Source organism: Lampris incognitus, chromosome 10, assembly GCF_029633865.1.
Source record: "Lampris incognitus isolate fLamInc1 chromosome 10, fLamInc1.hap2, whole genome shotgun sequence".
NCBI lineage: Eukaryota > Metazoa > Chordata > Actinopteri > Lampriformes > Lampridae > Lampris > Lampris incognitus.
The window spans coordinates 18,883,972-18,898,383 of NC_079220.1; the positions used below are offsets into that span (position 1 = coordinate 18,883,972).

General features: G+C 40.4%; 1 protein-coding gene across 1 annotated transcript in view; it reads right to left on the bottom strand.

The window, feature by feature from the left end:
• Positions 1-14,412, bottom strand: part of fus (FUS RNA binding protein) — a 77,027-nt gene that overhangs the window by 51,249 nt on the left and 11,366 nt on the right. Inside the window, exons 7-8 of the mRNA XM_056288359.1 lie at positions 10,678-10,712; positions 4,556-4,597 (exon numbers count right to left, since the gene is read on the bottom strand). Of these exons, the coding sequence (XP_056144334.1) occupies positions 4,556-4,597; positions 10,678-10,712 (77 nt within the window). The remainder of the gene's footprint in view (positions 1-4,555; positions 4,598-10,677; positions 10,713-14,412) is intronic.

Genomic DNA, 14,412 nt, shown 5'->3' on the forward strand with positions numbered 1-14,412 from the left:
AAGAAGACAATGAATCATACTATTTCTATTTTTATATCACAAAAACGAATTCACAAAGTCCAGGTTGGCTAAAGTATGTGGAAACTTTCGACACTAAACCAATTTCAACTTATTAGGCTATAGCCTATATTTGGGCGCATAACCCACCCCAGTAGTTCTCTGATATTTATGCGTGAAATGTGTCACTTATCGAGGAAAATGCGCCTCGCCGAGTAGGTGAGCTGGCTCGTCTGTGTCTGAATGTAATATAGTAAGCCTATGTTCCTTGGGCAATTGTACCCGGGCATAGCTCAGTCGGTAGAGCTCTCGCCTATGGATCGCAAGGTCGTGAGTTCGATCCCGGGTGCTGCCAACTCAGCGTATGAGTAGCACATTGTGCGAGAAGTGCTGGGAGCTGAGGATAGGTGTTGTGTTCCGTCCTCAGCAGTCCATCTCCCAGAAGTCTAGCGCATTGTACCAGGGATAGACTCCTGCGTAAGCTGGCTGATACCGACAATAGGCCAATTCCGACCCACTTCTTCTATGTTCCCTAGAAAGCCGTCGTTCCCATCATAACCACACCAGCTTATTGGGAAAAGCATCTGACAGATATTAGATAGAAACCATCTGCTCAGTAAGGCCCTTTAAGCATCATAATTGTAATGATAATAATAATAATAATAACATAATAATAATAATAATGATAATAGCCTAATAATAATAATGATGATGATGATGATGATAATAATAATAATAATAACAATATAGCCTTATATTAGAAATGCTAAAAATTGGATAATTGAAATATTTATAATTATAAAGTAGGCTAATATAGCATGGTAATAACAATAAAATAATAACAATATCTGCCTGGTCTCTTAAGATTCTAAGATGCTGTATGCTACAGAAATAACGGGACATAGGCCTAGGCTAATGAATACGCCTTTTTGACAAAATATGAATGAAAGGCTAATCAACAACGCTAAAGCTGAATCACAAAACACATATTGCTCGAAAAATAATTTATAAACAGCCAAATGCACACATGATTTCGAGTTTGGAAATATTTAAAACTTGTCGTGGATGTGTGGTCATCTGCACGCAAGTTTCCTGGCGTTCTAAACCACATGATCAAAATTCACCAATGTCTAAACCGCCCGCCAACTTGCAACAGTTTGCAACAATCGGTTGTTATCGGCGATAACTCGTGGACTCACTGTCATGTGCTTACTAGCCTACAAGAAGACAAACAATGGCGATAGTTATGGATGGTGATCGAGGGGGCAAAGTGTTGGTACATGAGAACTTCAGATATCAGAAGGACCGCACCAATCAAGACACCATTAGATGGAGGTGCTGGAGGTGGAACTGTAGAGTGCCACTGATCACAAATAGATTTGAAGTGGAGGACGTGGATGCTAACATTATTGTGCACGATGTTGGGGAACACGTGCATCCCCCTGACGGAGAAATGGTGCACCGTGCAGAATTCCGACAGGGGGTGATTGCAGAAGTTGTGAGGGAGCCAACAGTCCCAATCAGAAGGATCTATAATGCGCAAAGGGTCCTGCAGCGTCGGCAACGTCAAATCCAGGGTTTTAGCCCCTCTTTGTTGAGTAGCCTAATGGACTAGGACTACTCATTTTGCTTTTTTGAAGAAGAAAAAAGCCTTAACGTTAGGCTAGTTAGGCCTTGGAGATTTTTGTTTTAGACCATGCCTTTTCTGGGGGGGCTTCTGCCATAGACCAACCCTTTTTCAGCCAAGCTTTTACTAGAAGCATTTTGTTATTAATAGCCTATTATCAGTGTTACTATTGATAGTATTATGCCTGTAATTTTTATTTGTTATTAGGCCTCTTTTACAATTAGGCTATTATTATTATTATTATCATTATTATTATTAGGCTGTTATTATTATTATTATTATTATTTATGTATTATTATTATTATTATTATTGATATTATTACTATTACTATTATTATTATTATTATATTAAAGAACATCAAAGGGTGTAAGGTAGCACTCATCAAATGAAAAAAAAAAAAGACACAATTCTCTATTTTACCATTTCATTGTTTGGCATCAGTCATTAACTTGGCCGGGTGGTCTTCTTCAGAAACCTTAATGACTGATGCCAAACAATAAAATGGTGAAATAGAGGACTGCCTCTGTTATTTTTTTACCATTTGGTGAGTGTTACCTTACATCCTTTGATGTTCGTCTTTGATTCATGTTTTTGGTTTAGCACCTCCACAAGCCTTTAGTTTTTTGAGAAGCACCTTTTATTATTATTAGGCAATTAGCCTATTGTGTAAGGTAGGCGGCCCCCGTTGATGGATACTTTGTGCTGGTCCTAAATTCCAAGTCCTGGTCTAAGTTCTCTGCCTAAAAAGTTCATCATTAAAGTCTTTTTGAAAGAAAGTCTGCCAAGTGATTTAATATGGAAAACGAACTGCAAAGTAACAAGAAAGTGGCTGAAGTGTCCAGTGCTGTGCAAATTGAACTTTGAGCGAAGGTGGAAATGGCTAGGTTATACTGGTAGGCGGGCCTACTGCAAGACAAACTTGCGTTGATTGCCGATTGTCCATGCTGAGCCGGAGAGCCAACTAACTAGGCCTACTGCAGTAAATATTGGTAAGAAATAACAATAAAGCAAATTACAGCCTCCTCTAGGCCGAATTTGGATACGCACTCAAGGTGGCCTGCGATATACAACAGCCAACAATGGTAATACGGCCTAATTTAATCAGCGGAGGAATAGATTGTCGTAGCCTACAACTCAGCCATGACCCCAGTTTTTATTATTTTGGACCTGTTAAGGAAATAATTTGCAAAAAGGGTTCTAAGTTCCCCGGTTTGTTCCTCGATTGGCAATAGCGGGGAATATAGGACCCTTTATTTGGAAAAAGGTCCTATGTTCCCCTGGAAACAGCGGGGAATATAGGACCCTTTTTCCAAAAGAGGGTCCTATGTTCCCCTGTGTCTATTGCAACTGGGATTATAGGACCTTTTTAGGGGAAAACGGGGAATATGGGACCCTTTTTTTTTCGAAAGGGTCCTATGTTCCCCGATCGGGGAACATAGGACCCGGGGAATATAGGACCCAGGGACTATAGGCACGGCCCCGACAGGCCTCGGTCTTTCGCCCGGTCCTGGTTTCGCTGTCAGCGACCTGTGGGCCCTGTCAAGTTCGGGGGGGTTGGGCAAGATGTCAGTCCCCAGGAGCTGGTGCAGGAATTCGGAGAAAAAAGCGGTTGGTTGTGGACCCTCGACCGATTCTGGGAGCCCAACGATGCGGATGTTGCTGCGTCTGCTCCGGGATTCGAGATCTGCAATTTTAGCTTTTAATTTGGCATTACTGGTCATCAGTTCGTTGCACTTAGTTTCCAGTGCCTTCAGGCGATCGTCGGTAGATACAGCGCTCGTCTCCAGAGAGGTGATCCGCTGCCCCTGATCGGTTACCGTTAGCTGTATCATGTCGATTTTGCTTTCCAGTGGGGAGATGGCCATCTTGAATTCTGCAGAGAGAGCTTCCTTGTGGGTTTCAAGCAGGCTGACAATGGCAGCCATGCTCACAGCGCCATTAGCCATGCTAGTAGTCTGGTCGATGACAGCTTCAGCTTTAGACATGATGGCAGGGTCTTTTTTGTTCCTCTCTGACTTCTTATTTACTGGTTTATCTTCAGGCTTCGATTGGCTCATGTTTTTAGCAAGCTAGCGCGGTTTAAGATGTAATAATTCAAAATGCGTTTGGGAGGGAGAGTGAAGCACACCTACTCCTCAGCCACCATTACCGGAAGTCTGGGCGCTGGTCTTTCTAAAGTCAATAATGACCTCCTTAGTTTTTCCTATGTTTAGGACGAGGTTGTTGTTTTTGCACCTCATCACCAGTTGATCCACCTCCCCTGTGTATGATGATTCATCGTTGTTGCTGATGAGACCTACCACTGTGGTATCATCAGCAAATGTTATAATGAGGTTGGAGGTGGACGATGCTGTGCAGTCATGAGTCAGTAGGGTGAACAAGAGCGGACTGAGCACACAGCCCTGTGGAGCGCCAGTGCTCAGTGTGATGGTCCTGGAGGGGATCTTGCCAATTTGCACTGACTGTGGCCTCCCCGTGAGGAAGTCCAGCAACCAGTTGCAGAGGGAGGTGTTAAGGCTCAGCTTTTTTATCAGTTGTTGTGGTATGATTCTATGTTATGATATTATTCAAAGTCCGCAATTCAGGATGCAACTGCACTGAATGAATAAAAATAAATGCAAAACACAAATACACATAACAGCTGATGATTGCTTATGGCATGAAACAGGCTTGAGACAGTACAAGCCTGTTTCATGCCATAAGCAATTATCAGCTGTCAAATAATTATTTAATAATATATAAATAATAAATTATTTGATAGCTGATGATTGCTTTTGGCGTAAAACAGGCTTGTACTGTCTCAAAGATGTAACATGACAACATTTATCAATAGCCAAGAGCACTGAACATTTTCTGAGGTAACTGCATTTATATTACATTTGATCTCATCTAAAAACTGCAAAACAAAACTGAATAAAATTTGTGCTTACCTGAGCTGGGTCCTCCATGCCCATGTCCCTGGTCTCTTGGTCCTGAAGGGGGGAGGGGGGAACAAATTTTAGCTGAGGAAAACAACATGGAGAATAACCAAGCACACACGCAAGCACGCATGCACACACACACACCTTTCTCTCTCATTCTGTGCTCAAATTGACAGTTTATTCCATTCACCCTGAATCCCTACTAAAACTGCTAAATCATCCAGCTTACAATGCCTCTTTATGTAGTGTATAATTTCAGCTGATTACAACAGCAGCTTATTTGTGTCACAACTAAAATCCTCAAATTGCTTCACTAATATTTCAACCACTGCGGTATTCCAGTCCATGACATCTTTCTTGATCATCTACACCCTATATTGCTGCTCATGGCATAAAGCAAGTTTCTGGAGAAACTAGAACCATAGGATAACTGCAATGGTCTTGTATCCACAAGGAGAGGGACATAAAACAAGAAGATGACCCTTATTACGTTGATACTTGCACCCAATTCCATTTTGTGTATCAGAACACCCCACTACCTTCAGAGCCACTCGAATTTCATTGGTACTTCACTTTTTAAGGATTTCAAAAATATGCAGATTCATATTTGATTCTGTGACACTTTCCTCAGACAGTGTAATAGGTATACTACAGTGAATTACACTGGCACAGAGCCATGCAGGCAGCATTCCTGGATGTTGGATCTTGTGTGAACAGAATCAGCACACCTCAATCCATTTAAAATAGCTTCTTTTGTACTGCTTGAATGATCTTCCCACACCGCTCCTCAGACGATTTCTTTCCAGAGACCCTGATGGCCTACCTTTTAAAATTCTACAAAATCCTAATCAACAACTTGTTGGCCTTACAGTAAAACTTGTTTGTTTTTGTTTTTTTTACATCGCACAACAAGAGAACACTCAATGCATATCATTTGTTCATTCTTTTGTTACCACCTCGTTCTGTTTCATAGTGTACACGTAGCTCAGCATTGGCTTCACTGAACATTTTACAACACACATCGGGGAAATAAGCGTGCCGTGGCACTCAGCCTTTCCCAGAGACTTCTTGTCTCAAATTCACAGTAAGTACCACAGCTAGTGATGTGCCAACAATATCCTGCCATAAAGTATACTTCCAATGTTGAAAGATGAGGTTACCATTCATGCCCTTTTACTACAATCACCTAGGAATTCTTTAGCATCAACTCCGTGTTTCAATGTTTTTAAATTAGCTGTTTTTCAGTGGATTGATATATGTAACATCATCAGCATATTTCAGAGAACAAGACACTTCAGGGACAGTATAAAATCTTCCCTTTTTAAACCAAAGTTCTCGGTTGTCATGAAAAGTTGGAGAATCATTGGTTTTGAGTCACTGCTCATGAGAGTGGAAGAGTGACTATTATGATTTCCAAAAACATGTTTTCAAACATTCAGAGGAAGCAAGACTGATTATTATTTTGAGCTTCCAGTGATAAAACTCTGTATATGAACCAGACCCAGTAGTTCTGGCACAGCTGTTGGATAACTCTTGTAAAAGGAAAATGTCACGACTACTACAATGGCATTACACCATTTCCAGAATCAACACCCATCAACTTCTCTTCATTTACTGTGTCCGAGATCTTGAAATGGCCAAGTGCAGCCATTACCTAAGACTAGAATTTAACTGTTCAATTAGGTCATTGCCTGCAGTATTAATTTGATATACCAGCAACCAAGCTTTACATGTGATTCTTGATTAGCATGAAAAAAAAATTCACAGGATATTTTCAATACTTATTAACCTACCTAATAACTTTCCAGGCCTACAATGCATATCTGCCAAACTAAACCATCTTTCCAATGGCTCACATTTGCTTTATTGCAATTACACAGTCTAACACAAACGGATGATACTGCAATGACGCAGTCTTAAAGAGATAGTTCAGTTTCCAGGGTTTTTACTATGTGTCCTACTTACAGAGTAAGGCTGCAGTCACACCAGAAATCGACAGAATGAAATTCCTCCCCTTTACCTTGTTCAATAAGTGGGAAAGGAAGATGGGCAACCAAAAATACTTAACACAAACACAGTCGATTAAACATAGTTATACCACCTACCTTGTGTTTCACCACTGACCGCAAACCATACTGCATATTTTTTATGGAGTATATTATATTTTGGCAGAGCATAGTAGTATAAAATTGGCTAGTTATAGACTGCCAAAATGATGGCATCCTCTATTTACTCTCTCTAGTGAATGCCCCGTCACAGATCAACACAGTCAAAGCAGCTCTGTTATTGGCCGACAGCGTGTTACCTGTCAAAGTTTACCAAATCTGAATGAATTTGCTTCACACCCAGAAGCAAATTTGCTTATTGTGTCAAATCCATTGATATGAACTGAATTTGCTGCGAAATTTTGCGTTCACCAATGCTGGTGAAAGACAAATGAGAGAATACCTTTTTTACAGCTGTTGGTGCAGTTTTGAAGGTATGGTTATCAGCGAGTTTGGTTTAGTTCAATTGCTAGATGTCTACAGGAATCATTAGCAGCTCCTTGGGGAATACTCCTTCTCCAAAGCAAATTGTTAAATTTCTACTTCTTAGTCTAGCGCCAACAAATTTTCTCAAAGTTTCACAAGTACACGTGAAGCGTTAAACTACTTTTCTGTACTACACATATCAGTCTTTGTCTACAGCAGAACACGGATATGTGTAGAAGGTGGATTTCCCTTCTTTAGAGAGGAGCTGCTAATGATGCTGGTAGAAATCCAGCAATTGAGCTAAGCTATGCTAAACAGAACACTTTCAAACTGCACACAGACATGAAAAGGTATCCACAAGTTTGTCTGGCTCTATGTATGTAGGACACAGTAAAACCCCCGAAAACCGAACTACCCTGTTAAATGAAGGTCTGAATAGTGTGTTTTTTGGGGGGTTTTTTAAACAGTAAGAAAAAAAATTACAATACAGGTAAGATCGGCATCACTGTGATGCTTGCTAGAAAAATCAACCACATGATTTAAACTGATGAGCCAAAACATAACAACCACCTGCCCAAAATGCTGTTGGTCCTCTGTGTGCCAGCAAAACAGCATCGAGCTGCCGAGGCATGGACTCTACAAGACCTCTGAAGATGTCCTGTGATATCTGGCACCAAAACATTAGCAGCAGATCCTTCAAGTCCTGTAAGTTGCGAGGTGGAGCCACTGTGGATCGGGCTTGTCAGTCCAGCACATCCCACAGATGCTCAACTGGATTGAGATGTGGAGAATTTGGAGGCCAGGGCAACACCTTGAACACTTCATGTTCCTCAAACCATTCCTGAACTATGTGTGCAGTGTGGCAGGGCACATTATCCTGCTGATAGAGGCCACTGCCATCAGGAAATACCATTGCCATGAAGGGCTGTATTTGGGCTCAAACGATGTTTAGGTAGGTGGCATGTGTCAAATTGATGTCCACATGAATGACTGGACCCAGGTTTCTCAGCAGAACATTACCCAGAGCATCACACTCCCTCTACCAGCTTGTCGTCTTCACACAGTGTATCCCGGTGCCATCACTTCCCCAGGTAAACAGCGCACACAACACGGCCATCCATGAGATCTAAAAGAAAACGGGATTCATTGGACTAGGCGATCTTCTTCCACTGCTCCAAGGTCCAGTTCTGACGCGCGCATGCCCATGGTAGGCACTTTCAACAGTGGACAGGGCACTCTGACTGGTCTGCAGCTATACAGCCCCATATGCAGCAGGGTGCAATGCACTGTGTGTTGTGACACATTCCCCCGTAACCATCATTAAAATGTTCTGTGACTTGTGCCACAGTAAAGCTTGTCGGTTCAGACCAGACAGGATGGCATTCGTTGCTCAACACCCTGTTGCCAGTTTGTGCCTCCTTGGACCAATGTCAGTAGTTACTCACCACTGCTGATTGGGAGCACCCCACAAGCTTTGCCCATTACAGAGATGCTCTGACCCAGTCGTCTGGCCATAGCAATTTGGCCCTTGTCAAAATTGCTCAGGTCTTTACTCCTGCCCACTTCTCCTGTATCCAACACGTTGACTACATGAACTGATTGTTCGCTTACGATCTAATTTACCCAGACCTTGACATGTGACCTTGTTTGGAGATGATCAACGTTACTTGGTTCACCTGCGAGTGGTCATAACGTTTTCGCTCATCAGTGTATGTTCCAGTTCAAACATCAGAAACTGCTGCAATTGTGAATATGGAATACACCAAACTTCTCACATCATTTCTCCCCATTTGAATGGTCAGCTTTAAGCAACCTTTGTTAGGGTTATATGATTAAGGCAAAAACAAAAAGCGCCCCGGGGAATACTGTAAAGACAGCTACTGTAGGTGCAGTTGACAACACCACTCCAACTGGCATCTAATCTGCTCATCTCATGTTTCCAATTATTCAGTCTTGCTGAACTTTTTTTGACAGACATACTTCAAAGGATATCTGTCAAACCACAAAAAAAAAACTGACTTTGGTAGCATTCAGTTTATACCTAATTGAATTAAATCATTCATCATACATAAGATCAGTGATGCTCAGTCCATGACAGCTCTGTGCATAGCACCTGGGCTGTTCAACCCTATGGTGTAGTTACCAATTCTCAAAGGATTAAAATATAAACACACCATATGTAACAGTGTACATTGAAATTAATGTTAACAGTAGCATTTTTACCTGGCAGATTCCTACAAGAATCATAGCATTGGGTTACAGATGTTTGTCCAATACCCATTTGTCTGCATTGTCCAAACAGCTTGTTGTTTTAGCGGAGAAGGGAACAAACCTTGCTATTGAAATTTAAATAGGAGTACTTCCTTACAGGCATGTGGCTTTCCAAAACAAGAAACCAGTTTAATACCACCTTTTTTTTTTCCCCCGGCCAATTACCCCACTCTTCTGAGCCATCCTGATCTCTGCTCCGACCCCTCTACCGATCCAGGAAGGGCTGCAAGCTACCACATGCCTCCTCCGATACATGTGGAGTCACCAGCCGCTTCCTTTCACCTGACAGTGAGGAATTTCGCCAGGGGGATGTAGCACGTGGGAGGATCACACTGTTCCCCCCAATTCCCCCTTCCCCCCAAACAGATACCCCAACCAACCACAGGAGGCACTAGTGCAGTGACCAGGACACATACCCACATCCGGCTTCCCACCTGTAGACATGGCCAATTTTGTCTGTAGGGACGCCTGACCAAGCCGGAGGTAACACAGGCACTTGAACCGGCGATCCCCGTGTTGGTAGACAACAGAATAGACCACCACACTACCAGGACGCCCCCAGTTTATTACCCTTTGACACGATTGTGTTACATTCTTAAGATCGTTGCAAAATTATGAGTGCTATATTTCCAGCATAGAAAATCTTTTTCTACAAGAGCACTAAGCATCTTTCAGGACAGTAGCAGTGTTGCTGAACTTGCAGATAATTTCTAAACTTCTAATTTCTACAGACTGCCCAAGTCTTTGCAGATTCATACACCATGAAGACACATGAGGGAAGTCCACTGTGACAATAAGTAGGATCAACAATTTCTTTCTGAATGCAAGACAGCATACATAATATTATATACTTGATTTACATGCAGATTCCTCTGTTGTTTGGACAACTGATAGCCTCTCCAGTAATAGCATTCACGCTCAACACATCAAATGTTCTTACCTGTAAAGCTGTTGGCATGCACAACATTGTACTTCCAGTTCTACTTTGCATAGCATTTTGAGGAACTCGCCTTACCCTGTCATAGAAATGTCAAATCTATCAAGTTTACCTCACTAAATGTCACCTGATACCCCTTAGTGTGGTATATTGTCCACCAAAATATGCTACATACCATTACATTTCTCTTCCAGAATGTATTCACAAACCCATTGATCTAAAAGAGAAAATCAATGTAATAGCAGGATAATTTCCATTTTCCCAAGTATTTGACATTTCATTGATTTTTCCCCCCTTTTCCAAATGACCACCATCATGCACCACTAACCATTCCTCCTACATCACTGCATAATTTTTACCTTCCCTGTGCTTTCAACATCTTACCTCCCCTCCCATTAGCTGTGACTCTTCAAACCCATCAAACCTTGGTTCAAATTGGTTTTCTCACTTACCACCAAACTTATTGAATCCTCCACGGTCGCCCATTCTGATGAAGAGGGAGACAAAAGTGACACGCACTGAAGACTGGTGCTGACACAGCAATTTCTCTCAAGAGGGGTTGGGGTGTGGGTTGGTAACCTTCTCCCTCTTAGTCTCTCCTTACAGACAAGTCCACCTTCTCCCCCTTGGCACTTCCGCTTTTCAACCCCTAAACTTTTCCGTTCAGTTTTTTTTTCTCCTTTTTTTTTTAAATAGACCTTTAATTTCTCTACTATAAGGGTTTTGTTGCAGTGAAGATGTGAACAAGGTCAGTTTAATGACCTCATCTATTTGGTAAATGGCTTCACAGGCAGCTGGAATTTTGCGATTTCAAGACCAATTATACGATTTCAAGACCAATTATACAAACCAGTCTTTTAATAACTTGTGTAGGCACCCCAGTTTATGCTTTCTTATCTGAGTTGATCAACCAACAAACCCAAACCAACACTACATAACTCTGATTCCAGGATGTGTGCTGGTTTTTAGTTAGGTTTTCAAAAACCCTTTTTTTCTAAACAAAATGCAGCAAAATTCTAGGTGTTCTCTTTTGAGACAGGACTCAAGCACCATTCCTAACTCGGTATCAAATTACATTTTATGTTCACCATCCTCCCCACCCAACTATGACCAGATTGTAACTGTCTCCAATTTCTCGGCAATTTCCCAAATGAAGGCCTAAGAGCAGAAGCCCACCCCGGAGAGAGGGCAAAAGCCTAGGAGAAGATTCAAAGATTGATTAAAGCACAGTATTACACAGTAATCCTACAACGGCTTATTGGGAAGGTGGTGGGAAGAGGTGAGAGAGGCAGGGTGATGGTGATGTCATGTGGTTCATTGGTGTATCAACAGTGTTGGTGTACATATTGCCACTTCGTCCTGTTATTTTGCTTTAAATACTTGTTTACTTCATTACAACAGAATACCATGTTAACTGTAATAGAAGAAAAAGACGTGTAGTGAAGGTGAACATACACTTATATCATACTTGTATTATGAAACTCTTTTACAGTAGCCCTTAGTATCAGACTGGCAGCCGATTTCCTACACTAAACCTTTATACATGAATGACCATGAATTTTAAAACTCAAGGACTGATACAAAGTGGTGCATACATATACTACCAGCAATAGTGCTTTTCATAAGCAAAATATAAAATCATTAAGATTTACCTTCTTATTTTAGCAAACAGTCTGAAGATAGATTAGAAAATTGGGTTCCTAAAAATTATTCTTCAGCAGAAAAAGGTGCATAAATAACTCATTTTCCATTATGGATGTGAGAACAGACAATGGAATGGCAAACAAATTTCTATGTTAGAAATCAAAATTATTAGGTTAGATTCAATCTGAACAGTCCATGGTAAAACCCTCGTAAATAAATTTAAATTTGATTAAAAGAAAACAGACATTATCTCAGAATGTGTCAAAAAAAAAAAAAAACTTACCATACCAGATCGTAAGCATGTTTTGTGCCGAAGAAACCATTTGTTAATGAGGAAATCTGGAAAAATCAGTCCAACTTTTATGTACTGTACTTCTTATATTAGATTTTTTTTTTTTAAATAGTTGACTGTCAGACTACTCTTCTACTATGCATAGTTCATACAAATTAGTCAAGATGATTGTATTTTCTGTCACATATTTGTAGTTTTTTCCCCCCCGTTTGCTCTGACTAGTCATGTCATTGTTTTACATTGTTCATTTCATTGTATTTCAGTGTTCAACTTCAATTTTCCTAGGCAAGGAAATCCAGAATATAAAATGTTTAGAAAGTGATTCGGGTGAGTGTTAAACTAGTTCATGTCCTAGCTTTCACTGGTTGCCTACAATTTGACATGGATTGCATAATCCTTTATCAGGCCAATATGGTCAAGTGAGGTCAAATAGAATTCATATTTTCCATTGCCACAAAGTCTAAAAAAATCTCTCATTAAGATTACTACTTTTAATTCTCTAAGATGCCTGAGAAATGTTGGAAGGGAATCTACATATTTTCTTTGAACCCAAAAGTATTTTTTCAGTTTCTGACTTTAATTTGTAGAACTAAACAAAGATCTAAACAAGCTATGAATTCTCAGATATGGTTGCGATAGGACTTGATGAAGCAGCACAAGACAGTGTTGAAGCAACAGGCTGAAACCTTACAAATTTACTCTTTACGGTGCTAGAAGTCTCACTGTTACAGCCACACAGGCCTTGTCTAAGCAGGTGCTGAAGAAGACCCAGAAAAGTTGGATCAGTTCATCTGGACACCAATTTAGTGGGAAAACATTTCATCAGTCATCTAAGTGACTTCCGCAGTCCTCAGCTGACTGCAGGTATCCCCAGCCCTATAAACATTACACTTGCGTAACTGACAAAGAACAGATGAAGTCATTTAGATAAGTAATGAAATATTTTCTCACTAAACTTGGTGTCCATATGAACTGATTCAACTTTTCTGGGATTTCTATACCTGGAATATTGAGCATGCATCGAGACATGTTGAAGAACACTGAAAACAGAATTTCTGCCTTGGTCCAGTGGTCCCCCTTTCTCTCAATTCAGTGACTCTTCGTGGTCTAATGGTTTCCCTCTGTTTACTGCTCTATGTCCAAAAATTCCAGTCAAGACAAAATGTCAAAATTTAAAATGAACCCCATCATTCAAATTCACCTGGTCATTGCCAGTGCAGAGCTGCCCTCTTGCTTAAGCTTCCTCACAGTGTTATCTTCAGAGCAGAAATATAGTCAGTGGTAATGTTAGACAGTGCCATTCTTTCAAAAAGTCTCCAAAATTAAGTTCACACTAGGTGTGTGCTCCAAGGTTTATGGCACAGCAAACCTCAAATCCCTATACAGATTTCTATGTATAAGGTTTTGAAAATGGTTGGGTTTGTAGGTTCAACTTGTTTGTCCTTACAAAATTACCACAAGAGAAAAATATACCATCCTTAATGTTATGCTTGCATTCACTGAGAAATATAGCAACATTCCTTCAGACGGGCGCTTGATGAAGCAAAGAAAGTGGTAGACCTCTTTCATTTATACCCTTTTTTATCAGTTGAACAATTTATTTAACCACATAGGGGACCGAGGGACCGACGGATAATTTACTTCAATTTGATCATTAAAGCCCTGCTAATTTGACTGAAACCAAAGCAGCAGTTTCTCAAAAGGACCAACCCAACAAACAATGAGAGAGTGTTTTCTTCTGTCACATTTGACACTTAACATTTTGCAATTACGAAAATACGTATTCATCTATTTTATCAATTTGTATATCAACTCAAGCTGGAAATTGGCAGGTACCTTCCAAATCAATACTTCAATAATTAGTGCCACTTTTGATACACTTTTCAAATATCATGATAATATAAAAATTGCGAATTGATATTACAATTTTTAAGGTTCCATCCCCTCTTATCTACAGTAAAATGTGAAAACTACAATAATTTAAAGAAAATGTACATCCAAATGCATTATCATCCCCATGTTACAAAAGATTATATCAGCATGCTTCCCTGAATAAAGATTCAAAAAATTCAATTTCAACCATTTAGAGATGTAAATATAATTACATCAAACCTCATTACAGCATCTGTTAATTGTGCTTCAGTGCAATTCACGGGAAATGGGATCTTAAAAATATCATGGATTAGTACTGCGATTTTACATTGCATCCACGCCCACCCATAGTATCAACAACTTTATTTAGTAATATCAT